Source organism: Phyllostomus discolor, chromosome 5 (genome assembly GCF_004126475.2).
Source record: "Phyllostomus discolor isolate MPI-MPIP mPhyDis1 chromosome 5, mPhyDis1.pri.v3, whole genome shotgun sequence".
NCBI lineage: Eukaryota > Metazoa > Chordata > Mammalia > Chiroptera > Phyllostomidae > Phyllostomus > Phyllostomus discolor.
Window position 1 is genome coordinate 6377062 of NC_040907.2, and position 16069 is coordinate 6393130.

Sequence of the window (16069 nt, forward strand, 5' to 3'; positions counted from 1 at the left end):
TGGGAACACACGATTCAGAGCTTTGTTATAAATACATGTGTTTGGTGAGTGAGGGGACACAGAGGGCGGAGGCGGCGCTGTACACAGCTGGCATGGGCTCGGAGGCTGAACACCACAGAGAGAGACAGACAGTCCGGCCGGCAGGGCAGGCTGGGCAGCATTCTGGGGCCTGTACCCCTCGGCTGGTGGGTGTGCCGGCGGGGGTCTCGTCCAGGGCTCCCGGGGCCCGAGGTCCTGCGCGCGTTGGCAGCGGCACCTGGGCTCAGCTCACGTCTTTCAGGGCCTGGTGGGACACAAGGTCTCGTCAGGAGGATGCTGGGTCCTGTGGGGGCAGAGGTGGGCCCCTCAGGAAAGCCTGGGCCCCCCCTCCCCTCCCCCCGGCTCGCCCCACCGGGCGCTCACCTTGCGGGCGAACTCAGGCAGCACGAAGGCTGCCCGGTGCACGTCGGAGTTGTAGTATCTCAGCTGCATCTGGTCCACCTGCTCCTGCGTCAGCAGCCGCACGGGCTCCTGGAAGTTGGTGCTCTGGGGCAGCGGTGGCGGGGGAGGAGGGGCGTCAGGGGAGCGCTCTCCGTGCCCGCCTGCCCCCCACGACCCTGGGACAGCCCGAGGCTCACTGGGTTTCTGCTGCACAGCATGAAGCCGATCTGGCCGCTGGGGTAGGTGGGGATGGTGCAGTAGGCGTAGTCCACCACGGGGAAGAGCGACCTGCAGAAGCGCTGCATGTCCTTGATGAGGCCCAGGTGCAGCCACTGGCACTCGCCTGGGGGGGGGCGGCGTCAGCACGGGTGCTGCCGGCACGCCCCGCCCCGCCCTGCCCCGCCCCCTCCGGTCTACCGACGCTCACCCTGGCAACAGAGGATCCCATCCTCCTTGAGCGCTGTTTTCATGAGCTGATAATAGGACTCCTTGAAGAGGCTCTCAGCAGGGCCTGCAGGGAGGAAGGGATGAGCCACAGTGAGCACATGCTGGCCGAGACCTCCTGAGCCTGGACTGGAGGTGGGGCCTGGGCCACCGTCACCCCACTTCACAGACCTACACAGCTGCCAAGGATCCGAGCCGGGACTTGAACCCAGGTCTGTGGAATTCAAAAACCAACCATGGAGAGGGCACAGGAACCCGCCGCCCCAGAATCGGGGGTGGGTGGGGGGGCTGCACAACCCCACCCCCTGGGGGACTCTCACGGGCACTGCATAGGGTGGGCTCCACCCAGAGGCTTGGTTTAGAAGGAGCACCCACCTCCTCCTAGACGCCGGCCCGCCGAGAACAGACAGGGGGCTGAAGAGGACACTGGGGCCTCCGTGGGCCAAGGCCAGACAGAGCCCCACGCTGCTCCAGGCCCCCGGCCGACCGTGAACTCGGGGCAGTGGCCTGGTCCCCCTACTCTGCTGAGCCATGCGCTTGTTCTGGGGCCCCCCTCCATCACTCTGTGACTTGGGCCTGGGGAGCCAAGGGGAGGCTGGCTCCCGGAGTGGTGGCCGCTGGAGAGCCAAGGTCCCCCACCCCATTGCTTACCCATGGGGTCTGAGGAGTCAGTGATAATGACGTCGAAAGCGTCCTGGTTCTGCTTCATGAACTCAAAACCGTCGCCCACGTGCAGGGTCAGCTTTGGGCTGGAGTAGCCAACGGCCATGCTGGGCAGGTACTTCTTAGAGACCCGAATGACATCCTGGGGAGGGGACGGGAAGGGCCAGGCTGGAGCCGGATGGAGCCACGTGGGACTCCCAGCAGTCCCTTTCGCGGCCCGGCCGCCTCGGGCCAGCCGTGTATTTGTGGGACCCCGGTCTCCACATCCGCAAAACAGGGATCCCTCTGGGACTTCTTCCCTCAGCTCCTCAAGGAGGGCTGGCTCCGGCCTGCTTCTCAGCTGAATCGCCACCATTCTGTTCGCTCCCCTCAGACCAAACTGCCCTATCTGGGAGGCTTCCCTGATATTTTAGAGGCGGCATTTCCGGCTTCCACTGGGAGAGCCTCTTCTGCCTGCACGCGGTTGGATGCCTCTGACTCAGGCTGCAGCTCAAACCCACCTCTCGGAGGCCTGCCCTGACCAGCCTCTACCCACCCTCCGTGCCTTTATTGTATCTATCACCTTTTGCTGTCTCCTTTTAACTGGAACAGCAGCTCCCACAGGAGCTGCATCTGCCTACTCACCACTGTACCCAGGACACGGAGCGGTGGCTGCCACATAGTAGATGCTCATTAAAGACATGCTCAGTGTCCTAGTGGTTGGAATGTCCCCAGGCCTTGCCTGGGACTTGAATTAAAAACCAGCATCCAGCCCTGGCTGGCGTAGCTCAGTGGATTGAGCACGGGCTGTGAACCAAAGTGTCACAGGTTCGATTCCCAGTCAGGGCACATGCCTGGGTTGCAGGACACGGCCCCCAGCAACTGCATATTCATGTTTCTCTCTCTCTCTTTCTCCCTCCCTTCCCTCTCTAAAAATAAAATAAATGAAATCTTAAAAAAAAACCCCAGCCTCCAGTCTAAGAGCTAGCATCAAAGGCACACCTACTATGTGCCAGGTCTGCTCTTGTCCTACTAAATCCTCCCAATATGTTTTCAAGTTGAAGAAAGAGGCCTAAAAATATTAAGTTGCCCAGTGCAGAACAGGAACTTGAACCCAGGCCCCAGCCCTGCTCAGGGCACTCACCTCGTCAATCTCGCACTGGACCACGGACTCCACAGAGGAATGCTTCACCACCTCCCGCAGGACACCCCCGTCCCCGCCGCCGATGATCAGCACCTGGGAGGGGGGTGGACAGTCAGGGGCAGGGCCCAGCACCAGCTCCAGCAGGTCGAGTGCCCTGGGCCCCGGGTAGGCAGATGCCCTCATCATCACACAGAGCCGCCTGGAGCGAGGGTGTGTCTCAGCTCGGCTCCTCTGACCCACAGACCTGGTAACTCTCCTCTCTACTCCCGGGAACCTGGTCTGAAGTGTCCCCTTTTCCCGAAAACCCCTTCCTAAGCTTCAGGCCTCAGCCAGAACTGTTGCTCCTCCCAGGCTGTGTCAGCGCCCACCCCGAGACGGGGGCCACTCTCCCACTCCCTCCCTTGTTCTCGCTCGCACTTTCTCTGACAACACCTTAGGAGGCACCTGGGCTGAGCACTGGGCACACGCGCGGGAGGGGGAGGGCTTCAGCACTGTCCTGTGGGATGCTCAGGGCTGGCTTTCCTATCGCCGGGCTCAGGGCTGAGTCCTGGTGGGAGCAGGGTACCTTGCGAGGGCTGGGGTGGCTGCAGAGCGGCAGGTTGGCTATCATCTCCTGGTACGAGAATTCATCCCTTTCCGTGCACTGGATGACACCATCCAACACCAGCACGTTGCCGTAGCTCTTACTGCAGGGTGGGATTGACAGTTAGGGACCTGGGTCCCCTGGGGTGGGGGCAACGTGCCTCCATGCACCCTGGATGAGAAGAACCTCTCCCACCCTGTGAAGGAGTCTCAGAAGTGAGTACTGGGGCTGACACGTGGCGAGGATCGGCAGGCAGGCCGGCCCGCCGGGCGGAGGCTGGGGTTAGACTTGGGTACGACTGTGAGCCTGTGACGTGTCCCAGACTGACACGTGGAGCTCGGCGCGTCGGGCCGGCGCAGACTCCGGCTCCCTTCCTGCCGGAGGACCGCTCGAAACGTGGGCCCCCAACCCAGGGGACAGGATACAGGGTGGGGAGGGGACCGAGGGAGGACACAGGCCTAGTTCACAACTTCTGACAGTTCTGCAGGTGCAGGGGAGGGCAGGGACGGTCCAGGGGCATTGGAGGTAAAAGGCACAGGATGGGTCTGGCAGGAAGAGGGTGGGCTGGGCCGAGATCAAGGCAGGGTCCCGGATAGTACGCGTGGGGGTGGGCAACGGGTGGTCTGGGCTGCGAGCAGTCCGAGGGGCTTGGGGGTGCAGGACGGGCTAGCGGTAGTACCTACCTACGGAAGACAAGGATATCCTGGTACCGCGAGCGCTGATGGTGAAGCAGCTGCTCCACCTGCAGGGACAGGGCCTGGCCCGGCCACAGGCTGCACGTCTCGCGGAACCAGCCATCACGGATGGCAGCGGGTCCGGAGGCGGCGGGGCCGTCGGGGCCGGGCTCCATGGCGGGAGCGCTGGCGGGCGGCGCGGGGCGCGGACCCGGGACTGCAGGCCGCGCGGAGCCGCAGCACAACGGGACCAGCTCCGCCTGCCGCCCGCGCCGCAACCTAATCCGTCCGGGGGAGGGGCCTGTTGGCAGGGGCGGGACTCAAGCCCTCCAATGGTGGCGCGGGAGTGGGAACGCGGCTACTCGGAGGCACCGCCCCCGTCGGTGCTTTTAGAGCTCTGATTGGTCTCCGATCCACAGCGCGGCGCCCATTGGCTCTGGCGGGCCGTCTGTCTGCGGCATCAGGCTAGTGCGGTCCGTTCCGAGGGGGCCACGTGGGACTGGAGCCGGAGGGCAGGGGTCTGCCTTCCCAGGTCTATCACCCCGAACGGCGCGGGGTGGGGCGGTGCAGACCCCAGGCTCCTGCTCCCTTCCCGGGATCCTTGAGGCCCCGAGGGCTGTGCCCTGCTGGAGAGACATCGAGAGCCCGTCAGACTCCGGGAGGGGAAACTTGAGATGACATCTCGGCCGGGCGCGGAGTTTCCAGCGCTGAGACAGCTTGCACCCTGGGGCCAAAGAAATAGGAGCGAGCGGCTACGTTGTCCGACGGAGAATTACGATGTTGCGCAGGAGCGAGAGCAAATGTATCTCTCTTCGCGTCTCCCAGTTTGGCTCCCTGTTGGACTCGAGCGGAGTGTGTATTTTGTCGGGGCGCAATGAGCGTATTTACTTGAAAAGGACCATCACTGTCCTACTGTCCTGCGTCTTGAGCTTGATTTAGCCTTTTCCCCTTAGACTCTTGGAGCCATGAGCGTATGGCTGCGGAATATGAAACAGTTCTTTTCTAAATGAGTTTCTAAATTTACCAGCGGTGTCCCGGAAGAGGCCAGCACATGCATATTCAGCACCAGAAAACAGTGGCACGCAGTTGTGGGGTTTTTTTTGTTTGTTTGTTTTGTTTTTTGACGAACTGGGCTTTGCTCCTCTAAAGGTGGGCGGGAGTGTACTTTCTGTTTTTATGGCAACGTCAAGGAACTTATCAGAATCACATTAAGCATGCGAATTACCAAGTATTAAATGCTAATTGCTCTGCAAGCTAGCGCTTTGCATGCCAAGGAAGGGAGATGAGACTGGCGTAACCTACTGGTGACAAGATGACAGGGATGTTTTTTGCACAGGAGGTGTTTTTGCAGCCTCCCCTTGGAAGTAGAAAGCATGTTCCCTGTCTATTAACCCCAAATGAGTAACACAGCAGTGTTTTTCTGTTAGGGCGAGCCTCAAGCCTTACAGCAACAATGTGTCCTTGTTGACTTGAAACTTCTTAAAGGGGAAGTGAATAAAGATCGCTAGCAGATAGCTCCCTTGGAACCGTTACTGGACCTGGGGTGGTGCGCTGGTTCTCAAAGGATCACGCAACAGATAAGATACAATCATCCGCTGTATCCAGTCGCAGCAGGCTTCATTGGCCCCAGCCCTGTACCTGGGTGTTCACACACCGCAGCCTGTACTTCCAACGGCAAGACTTTCATGTCTCTATCTGACTTGGGATCGCCTGCTCAGTGTTCTGAACCCCGAGCCAGACTGTAAGCCCCTGTGACTCGGGACAGTGTGTGTAGCTGGCAGCGCCGGGTCAGAGACCGAGTGGAAGTGGGAAACCCGAACCCCAGTCCGGGCACCTTATGGAATCAGCTGACTCGGCTTTCGTTTAGGTGCCGCACCGTGGAGCCCAGACAGGGGCCCTGGTGTTCCTGGGACACTGCACAGGGGGGCGGTGGAGGATCAAGTCCATCCCACCCCTCCTGCAAGATGAACAAGACCGTCCCAGCACGTACATCCTCAGACAAGAAAGGCCAAACGTGACACACCCTTTGTCCTCCTGTAGAGGGGGTGAGACTGTCAGCTTGCTTCAAGCACGCACAGCAAATAGGACTTCTAGGCCAGTGTGTAGAGCTAACAGTGCAAATTTCCCAAGCTCCAGAACACAAAAGCCCTGAATAAATTCCAGGCCAAAAAGTCCCCAGAAGTACAGGACCACAAGCCCAGAAATGTCACCCAACTTCAGGTCACAAGGAGGAAAACTGTAGTTTGGCCAGAAATTGCCATAGTTACGCCGCCCAGTTAAATTCACAACTAACGTGGAGAATCGGGCCGGAGAACATCTGGGCAGAGCACAGACCAATGGGCATGGAGAATTCACTTCAAAGCGCTGCTGTCTAGTGGGCGGACTACCTCAGTTCCTAAAGGTGGACGGTTTATAAAAGGGGCGGCGGGGAAAGCTGGGCCAGTGGCTACGGCCAAGGCGATGGTCTCAGCGGGGCTGCCCCACAGTGCGGCCTGTCACTGGCGAAGACATTTAAGCTTTGTGTTCGTCTAGGCAGAACCAGTTTTATTAATCTGTGGTGTTACTTGGTTGGAAATGCCCATGGCAAGCTGCCCCAGGCACCACAAACAGCAGCCAGCAAAGGGCCCTGTTGCTCATAAATGCTGTCCACCTCCGACCTCCAGAGCCCTGCCGGATCCCTCTTCCCAGCGTGCAGGCACGGCCTCCGCGGTTCACCCCATCCTTAGCAATCCAAGTACCCCTGCCCCCCCCCCCGCCCCCAACTTCTCCAGACGCCCCCAGGCCCGCGTCTTCATCCCGTGGCGCAGTATCCTGGACTTCAGGGTTCCATGGACCAGGACAATTTCAAAAACACATTTGGGGACTGGCATTGGGTTGCCAACTTTTCCTTTTGCAAGAAAGGACACTTGGAAAGACCTCAACCCCTGCCTATAGTCTCCCTCCCACCCCCACTGGCCTTTTTAAAAAGGCAAACACACACTGACAAAAAGCTACTAAGGATAATTCCTGAATAAAGGACCAGGATCATTTTGCCTCTCTGAGAAACAACACATTTTCCTCCTCTCACCCTGGGTCAACGGGACTCCCGCTGCGCCCCACCAGGCAAGGGCTGGGGCACACGGCCTCGCTGACAACGTGGTTCTGGACTTGGGCTCGAGTAGGAACCCCCTCGAGAGGTTCCTCCTCGCTCAGGCCTGGTGTCTGGGCTCACCCCGACTCTGCTGGGCAGGCCTGGGGTGGAGCCGGGGCCTCTGCCTTCTAACCGGCTCCCGGCTGTTCTCTCTCAGGGCCCGAGCAGCACCGACTGCAAGGTTCTCGGGCCTCCCCTCCCTCCAAGGTCCGGCTCCGCACGCCTTTCAGGAAACTTCATTGGGCCATCTGCACTAGGAGATCATTTCTCACTTTTATTTTATTTATATTTTTAAAGATTTATTTATTTTTAGAGAAAGAAGAAGGGAAGGAGAAAGAGAGAGAGAGAAACATCAATGTATGGTTGCATCTCATGTGTCCCCTACAGGGGAGCTAACCTGGCCCGCAACCCAGGCATGTGCCCTGACCGGGAATCGAACTAGTGACCCTTTGCTTCGCAGTCTGGCACTCCATCCACTGAGCCACACCAGCCAGGGCTATTTCTCACTCTTAAAAGTTCCCCTCTGGCCACTTCCGATGGCAGAGGCTCTGCCATTTTTGGGAAGACTTCCTGTGCTTCAGTGTCCGTGGTGTCCGAACTCTGGGACAGAATTCTGCGATTTTAGCCGGGCACGTGGGCGCTGAAGTGACTTCCCAGTGTCCGTGCCGTGGCCGTGTGACTAGGCTCCGGCCACCCCCTTCCTTGCAGCCACTGGAGTGAGGACGGGTGGGTGGAGCCTGTGCAGCTGAAGGCCCTGTCTGAGTGACTGGATGGGAGGAGCCAGAGACTGAGGACCGTTATAGAAGAGGGGTGGGGGGAAGCATCTCTTTGGCTCAGCCCCTGGGAGTCAGGCCTTCCTGTCCGTCTCAGCCATTCCCCTCCGCTCCACCGCCTGCACCCCCAGGGCAGTGAGGCACCTGATTTGGCCCCATAGCCCCCAGGGTATGGCAGGTGGCCTTCCCAATAATTTGTGGGGAAAGTTCCAAGAAAATAGGTTCGTTGTTTAATTATTTGTGAAAACAAAAAGAATGGTGTTCTTCTGTGTTTTCTTGACTTAATAGCCCACCTCAGGATGAAAATCAAATGGAATTCTGAAGACATAGCCAGAGACTGAGTCACAAATTTATACATGTTCCATGCTGCATTATTTTAACAAGTATAACAATGGAAACATCTATGTTTAATAATGGGGATGAGCTAAACTCCATTTTGGAATGAGAAACCATCTTTAAAGGTAAAAAAATAGTAGAAACAGAAATCCAAGTTTGTAAGTTATATATACGAGGCCTGTCTGGAAAAAGTCCAGCCATTGTCAATAAAGCCTGGACGGTTTGTGTGACATCCATGTAACCTGGCAGCCACGGGGAGTGGACTGGAACACGCATGCGTGAACAATGACGACCTCACTGTACTAGTCAGTGGGGGTGGCGGTACCTGCCGTTGAGTGAGCATGGGTACTGTGTGGCCGTCACCTCAGAGCAATGAATCTGCATTGAATTTTGCGTTCAGCTTGAACATTCCTCCGTGGAAACTATTCGGATGATTCAGAAGGTCACAGCTGTGGGCAGCTGGTGACTGGCAGCTTCATCACGACAGTGTGCCCGCTCACACATCATGTCCCGTGCAGTATTTTGGTGAAACATCAGGTCGCCCGAGTGACTCAGCCCCCCTACAGCCCAGATTTGGTGCCCTGCAACTACTTCTGGCTTCTCCCAAAACTAAAATCAGCTTTGAAAGGGAAGAGATTTCAGACCACTGATGAGATTCAGGAAAACACAACAGGACGGCCGATGACAACTGGAACTCTGTGAGACCCCAAGGTGCCTACTTTGAAGGGGACTGAGGCGTCATTATTCTGTGTACAATCTTTCTTGATTCTTGTATCTTCTTTAATAAACAGCTTTTTGGGTGTTACAGGGCTGGATACTTTCTGGACGGACCTCACATACACAGCCCTGGCTGTGTGTGTGGCTCAGTGGACTGAGTGCCGGCCTGCGAACTGAAAGATCACTGGTTCGATTCCCAGTCAGGACACAGGCCCGAGTTGTGGGCCGGGTCGCCGGTTGGGGGTGCGCAAGAGGCAACCAATTGATGCTTCCCTTGCACATCGATGCTTCTTTCCCCACCTTTCCCTCTCTCTAAAAATAAATAAATCAAGTCTTAAAAAATACCTACATACACATTATACACATGTATAATGAACATGCCATGATTTTACAATCGGGGAAAAGCAGAGTTGAGAAGAGAAGAGAAGAGAAGAGAAGAGAAGAGAAGAGAAGAGAAGAGAAGAGAAGAGAAGAGAAAGGACAGGGAGGGCCCGGGGCCCTCGGGGAGCGGCAGCGGCTCTAGCGGCCGCACCAGCCCCCGCTCCCAACGGCACTCGGGCCACGTGGCTCCCGCCACCCTGTCTGGACACGTGTGAAGGAAGGAGCGTGGCCCCGGGACCCTCCCAACACGGAGTCAGTCGGGCGTCATGCTCCCTGCCCCCTGCCGTGTGGGCGCCGCCCTTTGCTGAGTCACGGGAGATTACCACTACCCCCCCCCCCCCCCCCCCCCCCCCCCCCCGCGCTGCGCCCCGGGGGCTTCCGGTCTCTCCCAGGGCACGCTCACCGGCGGACGGCCGAGGGGGCGGTGGGAATGGGACAGGGCCTGCCCTTTCCTGCCAGCGCCGTGGCGGCAGCAAAGAAAAGTCAGGGACCAGCTTTCTTCCGGTAAGAATTATTTTTAATGGCTTAAAAATGAGTCTGTACAAAACCAACACCGCCATTCGGTGCTTCCAGCCCGCTGGGGGATCCAAGGGTCTCTCCCAACACTATCTCTTTGGCCAGCTGTGCCTGAAACCCCTGCAGAGAGAGCATGAAGACGGAAGTTACTTCTTCCACTTTGGCTGGGTGTTTGCTCTCAGCTGGTTTAGAAACTGTGGCAGACCCCAAGGATGCAGGCTGCGAGAGGATGGTTTGTTTGGGGCCCTGGAGAGCTGAGTAGGGCAGCAACGCACACCCCCCGCCCTCCCCACCCGCCACCCACCCCAGGGAGTGTGGGCCAGGCAGGTGCTCCGAGGCCCAGCACGGACTGGCTGAGCTGACCAAGATCGGGCAGGTCCCGTCCCTGTCACGCCGCACCCTGGGGTTGGGCCCTCTAACCTCAGGGTCTGCTCTGGGGAGCAGGATCTCATACTTTCAAATAAAACATTCAACAGAGATAACCCACGCTATTTGCATGCTGACTTTTATCTCAGTGCTCAGAAACAGGCCTATCTAGCTAAGCTGCAGTCTGATTCGCTCTGGGGCGGCCCTGGGAAACTGGCAGTGGGGGGAGGGGGTTAAACAACTGGGCTGTGGGTCCCAGGACACAGCAGCGTCCCCTCTGCCCACCTCCTCCTCCCCAAGTCAAAGCAAGAGGGGGATCTGGTCCCAGGAGGCGCTCTTGGCATCTTTCCTGCCGAGGCACGTGAGCCCCTACCACGTACCTGTCTGACTTCCCGGTTGGAAAGGACATGCTTTTGTTTCCCACCGGCTGTTTAAGTTTCTTGGCTGCAACACATTTCTGAAAAGAAGCACAGAAGGCAAGATTCTGGCACGGCCGGCGTGCCGGCTTTCCTCGCAACTGGGCCCCTGCTCTGCTCGCCAAACCTCCGGCCCCGCCTGGCACTGACGGGCACCAACGCCCACGCGGGGCGGATGCGGGCTTGTGCTGGCGCCGGAAGGAGCGCCCTGGCCTGCAGCGCTGGTTCCCACGGGAGCCGGCACAGGGAGACAGCCCTCGGCACCACGCACCCGCCTCTACGGTCTCTTAAAAGTGCTTTAATTGCCGGACTAGTCGGTGGGCACTGCCGGTGCTTGGGCAGCAGGGGGTGAGGGCACAGACACCCACAAGTTCCCAGAGGACCGACGTCCCGGGTGGGAGGGGGTCAGAAGACACGCACCACGCACCACGTTCACGCCGAGTTCTCGAGTGCGCCTCTTACCTTGCCAGCCTGGGCCTGCTTGTTCGGGTCGAACTGGGCAGAAGGCTTGGGCTTGCTGTTCCCTGAAAGGCAGGAGAGGGATCGGGTGAGTGAGGTCACACACATACCGCGGGCTCCTTCCTGGGCTGGGTGCACACGTCCTGGAAGTGCGGGCTGTCAGTGTGCGGCCCCTCGTGACAGGGGCTTAGGGCTGATGACAGTCACACGTCACGCTCCCAGCAGCTCCGGGCAGCCGGGCCACCAGGCTCACAGACCCGCTCTCAGGAGGGAGGCCGGGTGCTAACGCGCTGGCCACTTTCACACCAAGGAAACCCACTCGGGTCTCTGCGCCAGGCCCCGCCCGGCCCTGCCTCGCCCGTCTCCAGGGGAACGTGCCGGCAAGGAGGCCGACAGTCAGAAACGCCATGTGAAGTGGGTGGGCTCTCACCCGCTGAGGGACCAACCAGGGCTTCATCTCACGGGAACCAGGTTTTGTCTAACCTTTTTTTAAAAAGATTTTACTTATTTATTTTTAGAGAGAAGGGAAGAGAGGGAAAAGAGGAGGGAGAGAAACAGTGACGTGGGAAAGAAACATCGGTAGGTTGCCTCAGGGACTGAATCCACAGCCCCAGGTGGGCACTGTGCCCCGACAGGGGGTCAGACCCGCGACCCTTCGCTGTCTGCAGAGGAAGCCCAGCTGAGCCACCCAGGTCGGGGCAGGTTCCTTCAACAAACACGACCCCGGCCGTGTGTGAGAGGGCGAGCAAGCGTTTCTGGACACGCGCTATCACGGGGAGGGACGATGCCACTGCAGCCCAGACGTTCACTGGCTGTAAACTGCTCTCGTGGCCGGAGGCCGGGGCGGTGGGCGGGGCTTCCGTCCAGCTGCTGCCGTTTCCCGGGCTCACTGCACGAGTTCTGTGTCAGTGGGCAGCTCTCTCTTTACCCCACCCACCACGGACAGCCGTCCCTCCCAGGGCACCCGGTCTGGCCTCACCAGCAAAAGCCTTGAAATCCGACTTGCTGTAGTCATATGGCGTAAACTCTTTTTCTGGTGCCTCTGGGTCTTTCGGCTTCTTGGAGACTTTGAGTCGTTTCTTCTCTTGTCCCTGCTCTGCGGTCCTCGGGTCGCTTGCTGCAAGCTCCCTCTTCTTGGCAGCATTTTCCAGCTGTGGGCGGCACACACGCACGGGAAGGAAGTGTGGAAGTACGTGAGCACGCTGCGGGGGCCCAGGTGCCTCCCACGCTGTGAAGGTGGGCTCAGTGACTGGGAACGGGGGGCGGGCTAGAGTCTGCGTGGAGGCTGACACCGGGCATTTAGGAAAGGCAGGGGCCAGCCCCCCAGAGCACTCCAGAGTGAGGGTGGGTGTTTGCTGAGGCTGAGAGCGCCGTGCACCCCAACACCTGCCTGCTGCTCGGCAGGCGGCCCAGTCTGTTTATGTAAACCCGGTGGAAGAAGCCATCTCGGAGGAGTTACAATATAAACTTGTTCCAGGGACAGTGAGGCAGGCACTAACTGGCAAGTCAAAATGAACGGGAGAGCCAAAAGCACTGAACTCGAAGCATGGGGAACCCTCCTGATCTTTGGGGACCGCCTGACAGCGACCAGGGGCACCTCATTTCTCAAAAGGAAAAGCAGAAGGGCCAGCACGTACGGCAGCCTGCCGTCGGACGGACACGGGCTCCGCCGCCGCCTGGAACTCTTGGACGGCCTGGTCCCGGGCAGCTGCAAGAGAGAGAACGGTGGGCGGGGCTGCGGGCGGACCCGCCCCTGACGCTCAGCCTCCCTGGCCGGTCCCACCTCCCTCCATGGTGGTCTCCGACCGATGGCCACCCCTCTCTCAACCTGGCGATGCCGCCGCTGCCGCCCCCAGACCTGCTCTGCTCCCAGGAACCCGAGCCACCACCCAGGGCCTGTGTGCCGTCTCCCGAGGATGTTTAGCAGGAACCCCAGCCACAGCTTGCCAAGGACCAGAGACAAAGCCTCTTCGGCATCGCACGGGTCCCCTCTGGCATCTCAGCCCCTCGACGGCGACCCCGTCCTCCTGGCACTCAGGACAAATCCCCCGGTGCCCACAGTTCCTTCCTGCCCCTCACCCCCCACACCAGACTCCTCACCAGACGCTGGTGGCTCTACCACAGGAGCACCCAGTCCTGACAGCTGCTGCTGCCTCCTCGCTGCCCTGCCATCCAGCCGGCACCCCCTCACCTCAGTGACCACTGTGTCCCCTATGGGCTCCCGTCCTTGCCTTCTACTCTCCGCTCTCAACGGGCAGCCAGAGCGGCCGTCCCGGAGAGCACGCCCGGTCCCGGCACGCCCCCGCTCACAGCCCTTGCAGGCTGCCCCACCCGGCTGCCGTGCCCACCGGACCCCCCCTCACCCTCGGCCTCCCCCTGCGCCCCCTGGGCTTCGCCACCCGGCACCTCCTGCCCCCCTCTCTGCGTAACGCCTCCTGCCATCCAACCGGACGCACGCCTGGGGGTACACCGCCCACTGTCCCTCAGGGGAAGGCACGCCCGGGGCAGCAGCTGCACCAGTGCAGTCCACGGCGGTGCCCGGCGCCTTGCGCACCCCACGGCAGTGCACCCCACGGCAGCGAGCCGGCGCTGCTCCCTAACACGGACCTTAGCCTGGCCAACTCGACAAGGAAGTGAGTGCTACCTGTTTGCTCAGCTGCCTTCTTCCTGGCAGTGTCTTTAGATTCTTTTTGTACCTGTACCTGGCTGGCCAGCTTCCAGCGGTTGCTGATCTATAATGAAAACAAAACAAAAAAACTCCAAAACTCAGCCACCTGGGAATGCTTTATTTTTTTAATGAGGCGATGCAGAGCACACTAGCCTAACAACCGCACACATTCTGAGCCACAAACTCCAGGTCTGGTGGCACGAAAAGTCAAGTCCCGTGCTGGCTTTACCGGCGACACTCGTTCAGGAGGACGCAGCACCACTGCCCCGGGCCCCGGCTGGCGCTCACGTCAGCATCCCATCCAGCCCTCCGCAACCCCGGGCGCCTGGCTCCCGGGGGCCGAATGACGCGTCCGAAGGGACACGCGCGGCCGTGGGGGGTATGGGGGCCGGAGTTCGAGGCAGGACCTGTGCAAGCCCGCTGTGCTTCTCGGCGACAGCACGTGTCCCCGTGGCGTCGGCACACATCTAGGTGGCCACAGACGTGAGCATGGTAAGGGGCGGTCGGCTGGGGGACGCACCACACCCGGCAGGGGAAGGAGGAGGGAAGGCCGAGCCCCCTCCGCCTGACTCCCGTCTCTAACAACAACGCGCTGACCACCAGCGGCGGGGCTAGGGCCCGCGGGGCGAGGCCCGAGTCTCGGGGAGCGGCTGGTGAGCCAGAGGGAGCCAGGCCGCCCATCTGACCGGGGCGGGACTTCCTGCAGGGAGGAAGGAGGCTTTTAACAATTAACACGCTGGCTCCCAGGAGCATCGCATGGGGATCCAGGGAAGGTGTTTCCTTATTCTTATTCATAATGCTGTTAAAAACAAACCAAACAATATAAAACAGAGTGTTTTAAAATTTAAGCTGTCACCTGTAAGAGCCTTAAAGTAATACTCATATACAAAAATGCATCAAGCCGTACAGTTAACACCGGTGTGCTTTACTACGTGTAAGTTAAACTTCAACTTTAGAAGACGAAAAACGAGTCAAAAAACGGCCCCAAGGACCTGCTTCTCAAAGGTTCCCCAATGCTTCCGAGAACTGGGTTAAGGTTCCGGCCCCTCTCTCTGGAAACATGCTTGTAGAGGAAGGGGTTTACATTCACTTCCAGGGGCTTCACACACGGGCTTGTTTAAAACAGACACTGGTTCACGGAATTAAGAAGTCCCCCTTCCTTCAAAAGTCTGTCTTAGGAAGCCTGACAAATCCACTTACTTCGTAGATTTTTGACGATGGGTCGAACTTTGCCGCCTGGGACACGTGAGCACGGTGCTCCAGTGACGGCAGAAACTGGGGAGACGGAGATGGTCCGTGAGATGCTGGAGGCAACGGACCCCGGACCCGGGGCCCCCAGAGGGGGTTTCTGGCCGGTTCCACCTCTGGAGGCCTCAGCTCAGGGCGCCCGCCCGGCCTCGGGGGACTGGGCCCAGTGAGGTGTTCTTGCGGGCTTCGCCCCGGGAGACCTCACTCCCCTCCCCGCCTGAGCCCGGGGCGCCCCTGTGCCCTGAGTGCGCTCCGAGGGCCCTCGGCTGCCCTTCCCGGCAGACGCTCCGTCAGGCCTCCCGCGCCGTCACTCACCATCCTGAACGGATTTTCAAAGGACTCCATGATGCTCTGCGCTTTCTTCTGGGCAACCGTTAAGGGGCCCCTCCTGTTTTCTTCAGCGCTGGGTTCCTGCAGAAGCCAGAAACGACCTCTCACACGGTGACCTCTCACACGGTGACCGTGCTGTGACGTGTGGGGCACCAGAGTGGCCCGTGACCCCACGCTGTCGGGCACCTGACGCGTTTGTTGAGAGGACGTTCATTAAAGCGGGGGACAGTGAGACCAGGACGGGCTGCTGGGGCACGTCGGAGAGACGGGGGCCCTGGAGACGGACCAGGGGCCGGCCCGAGGCGAGCGGCCACTGCCCACTGCCCCTGGTTTCTAAGTCTCGTGGGCCCTTCGAGGTCAGGAAACGCACGCCTGAGAGGGACGGGGGTGGGAAGGAGAGGCACAGCGCCTTACAGTCCGTAAGGCACGTGAGACGTATGTGTAGGGGGCGGTCCTGCTGCGTTTCACTGCAGCCCACGCCCCCCACCCTGCCACCCGTGAGTGAGTATCGATTACAATCCCTGCTCTGGGTGGTGCGGCTCAGTGGACTGAGCACTGGCCTGTGCACCACAGAGTCGCTGGTTCAATTCCCAGTCAGGGCACCTGCCTGGGTTGTGAGCCATGTTAGAGGCAACCAGTCAATGTACCTCTCACACATCAATGTTTCTCTCCCTCTTTCTTCCTCCCTTTTATCTATCTAAAAAGTAAACAAACAGCCCTGACTGGTGTAGCTCAGTGGATTGAGCACAGGCTGCAAACCAAAGGGTTGCTGGTTCGATTCCCAGTCAGGGCACATGCCTGGGTTGCAGGCCAGGTCCCTAG

The 16069-nt window shown here is 59.5% G+C and overlaps 2 protein-coding genes across 4 annotated transcripts in view; both read right to left on the reverse strand.

The window, feature by feature from the left end:
* Positions 1 to 4181, reverse strand: SRM (spermidine synthase). The gene is made up of 8 exons (XM_028512589.2): positions 3917 to 4181; positions 3216 to 3336; positions 2651 to 2743; positions 1516 to 1669; positions 848 to 931; positions 618 to 763; positions 403 to 525; positions 1 to 283 (listed from the first exon to the last, which is right to left on the reverse strand). Exons 1-8 carry the CDS (start codon positions 4081 to 4083, stop codon positions 263 to 265), a joined length of 909 nt encoding a protein of 302 aa, XP_028368390.1. The 5' UTR covers positions 4084 to 4181; the 3' UTR covers positions 1 to 262.
* The window catches only part of EXOSC10 (exosome component 10), a 26916-nt gene continuing 12917 nt past the window's right edge, over positions 2071 to 16069 (reverse strand). The window contains exons 18-25 of one of the 3 annotated variants that reach the window (XM_028512042.2): positions 15233 to 15328; positions 14870 to 14944; positions 13646 to 13733; positions 12639 to 12709; positions 11981 to 12152; positions 11005 to 11066; positions 10507 to 10583; positions 9740 to 9880 (exon numbers count right to left, since the gene is read on the reverse strand). In XM_028512042.2, the coding sequence (XP_028367843.1) occupies positions 9850 to 9880; positions 10507 to 10583; positions 11005 to 11066; positions 11981 to 12152; positions 12639 to 12709; positions 13646 to 13733; positions 14870 to 14944; positions 15233 to 15328 (672 nt within the window). In that variant the 3' untranslated portion in view covers positions 9740 to 9849. Of the gene's footprint in view, positions 2103 to 9739; positions 9881 to 10506; positions 10584 to 11004; positions 11067 to 11980; positions 12153 to 12638; positions 12710 to 13645; positions 13734 to 13925; positions 14469 to 14869; positions 14945 to 15232; positions 15329 to 16069 lie in introns of those variants that run through there. The other 2 variants (XM_036025305.1, XM_036025306.1) reach the window with 2 other exon arrangements.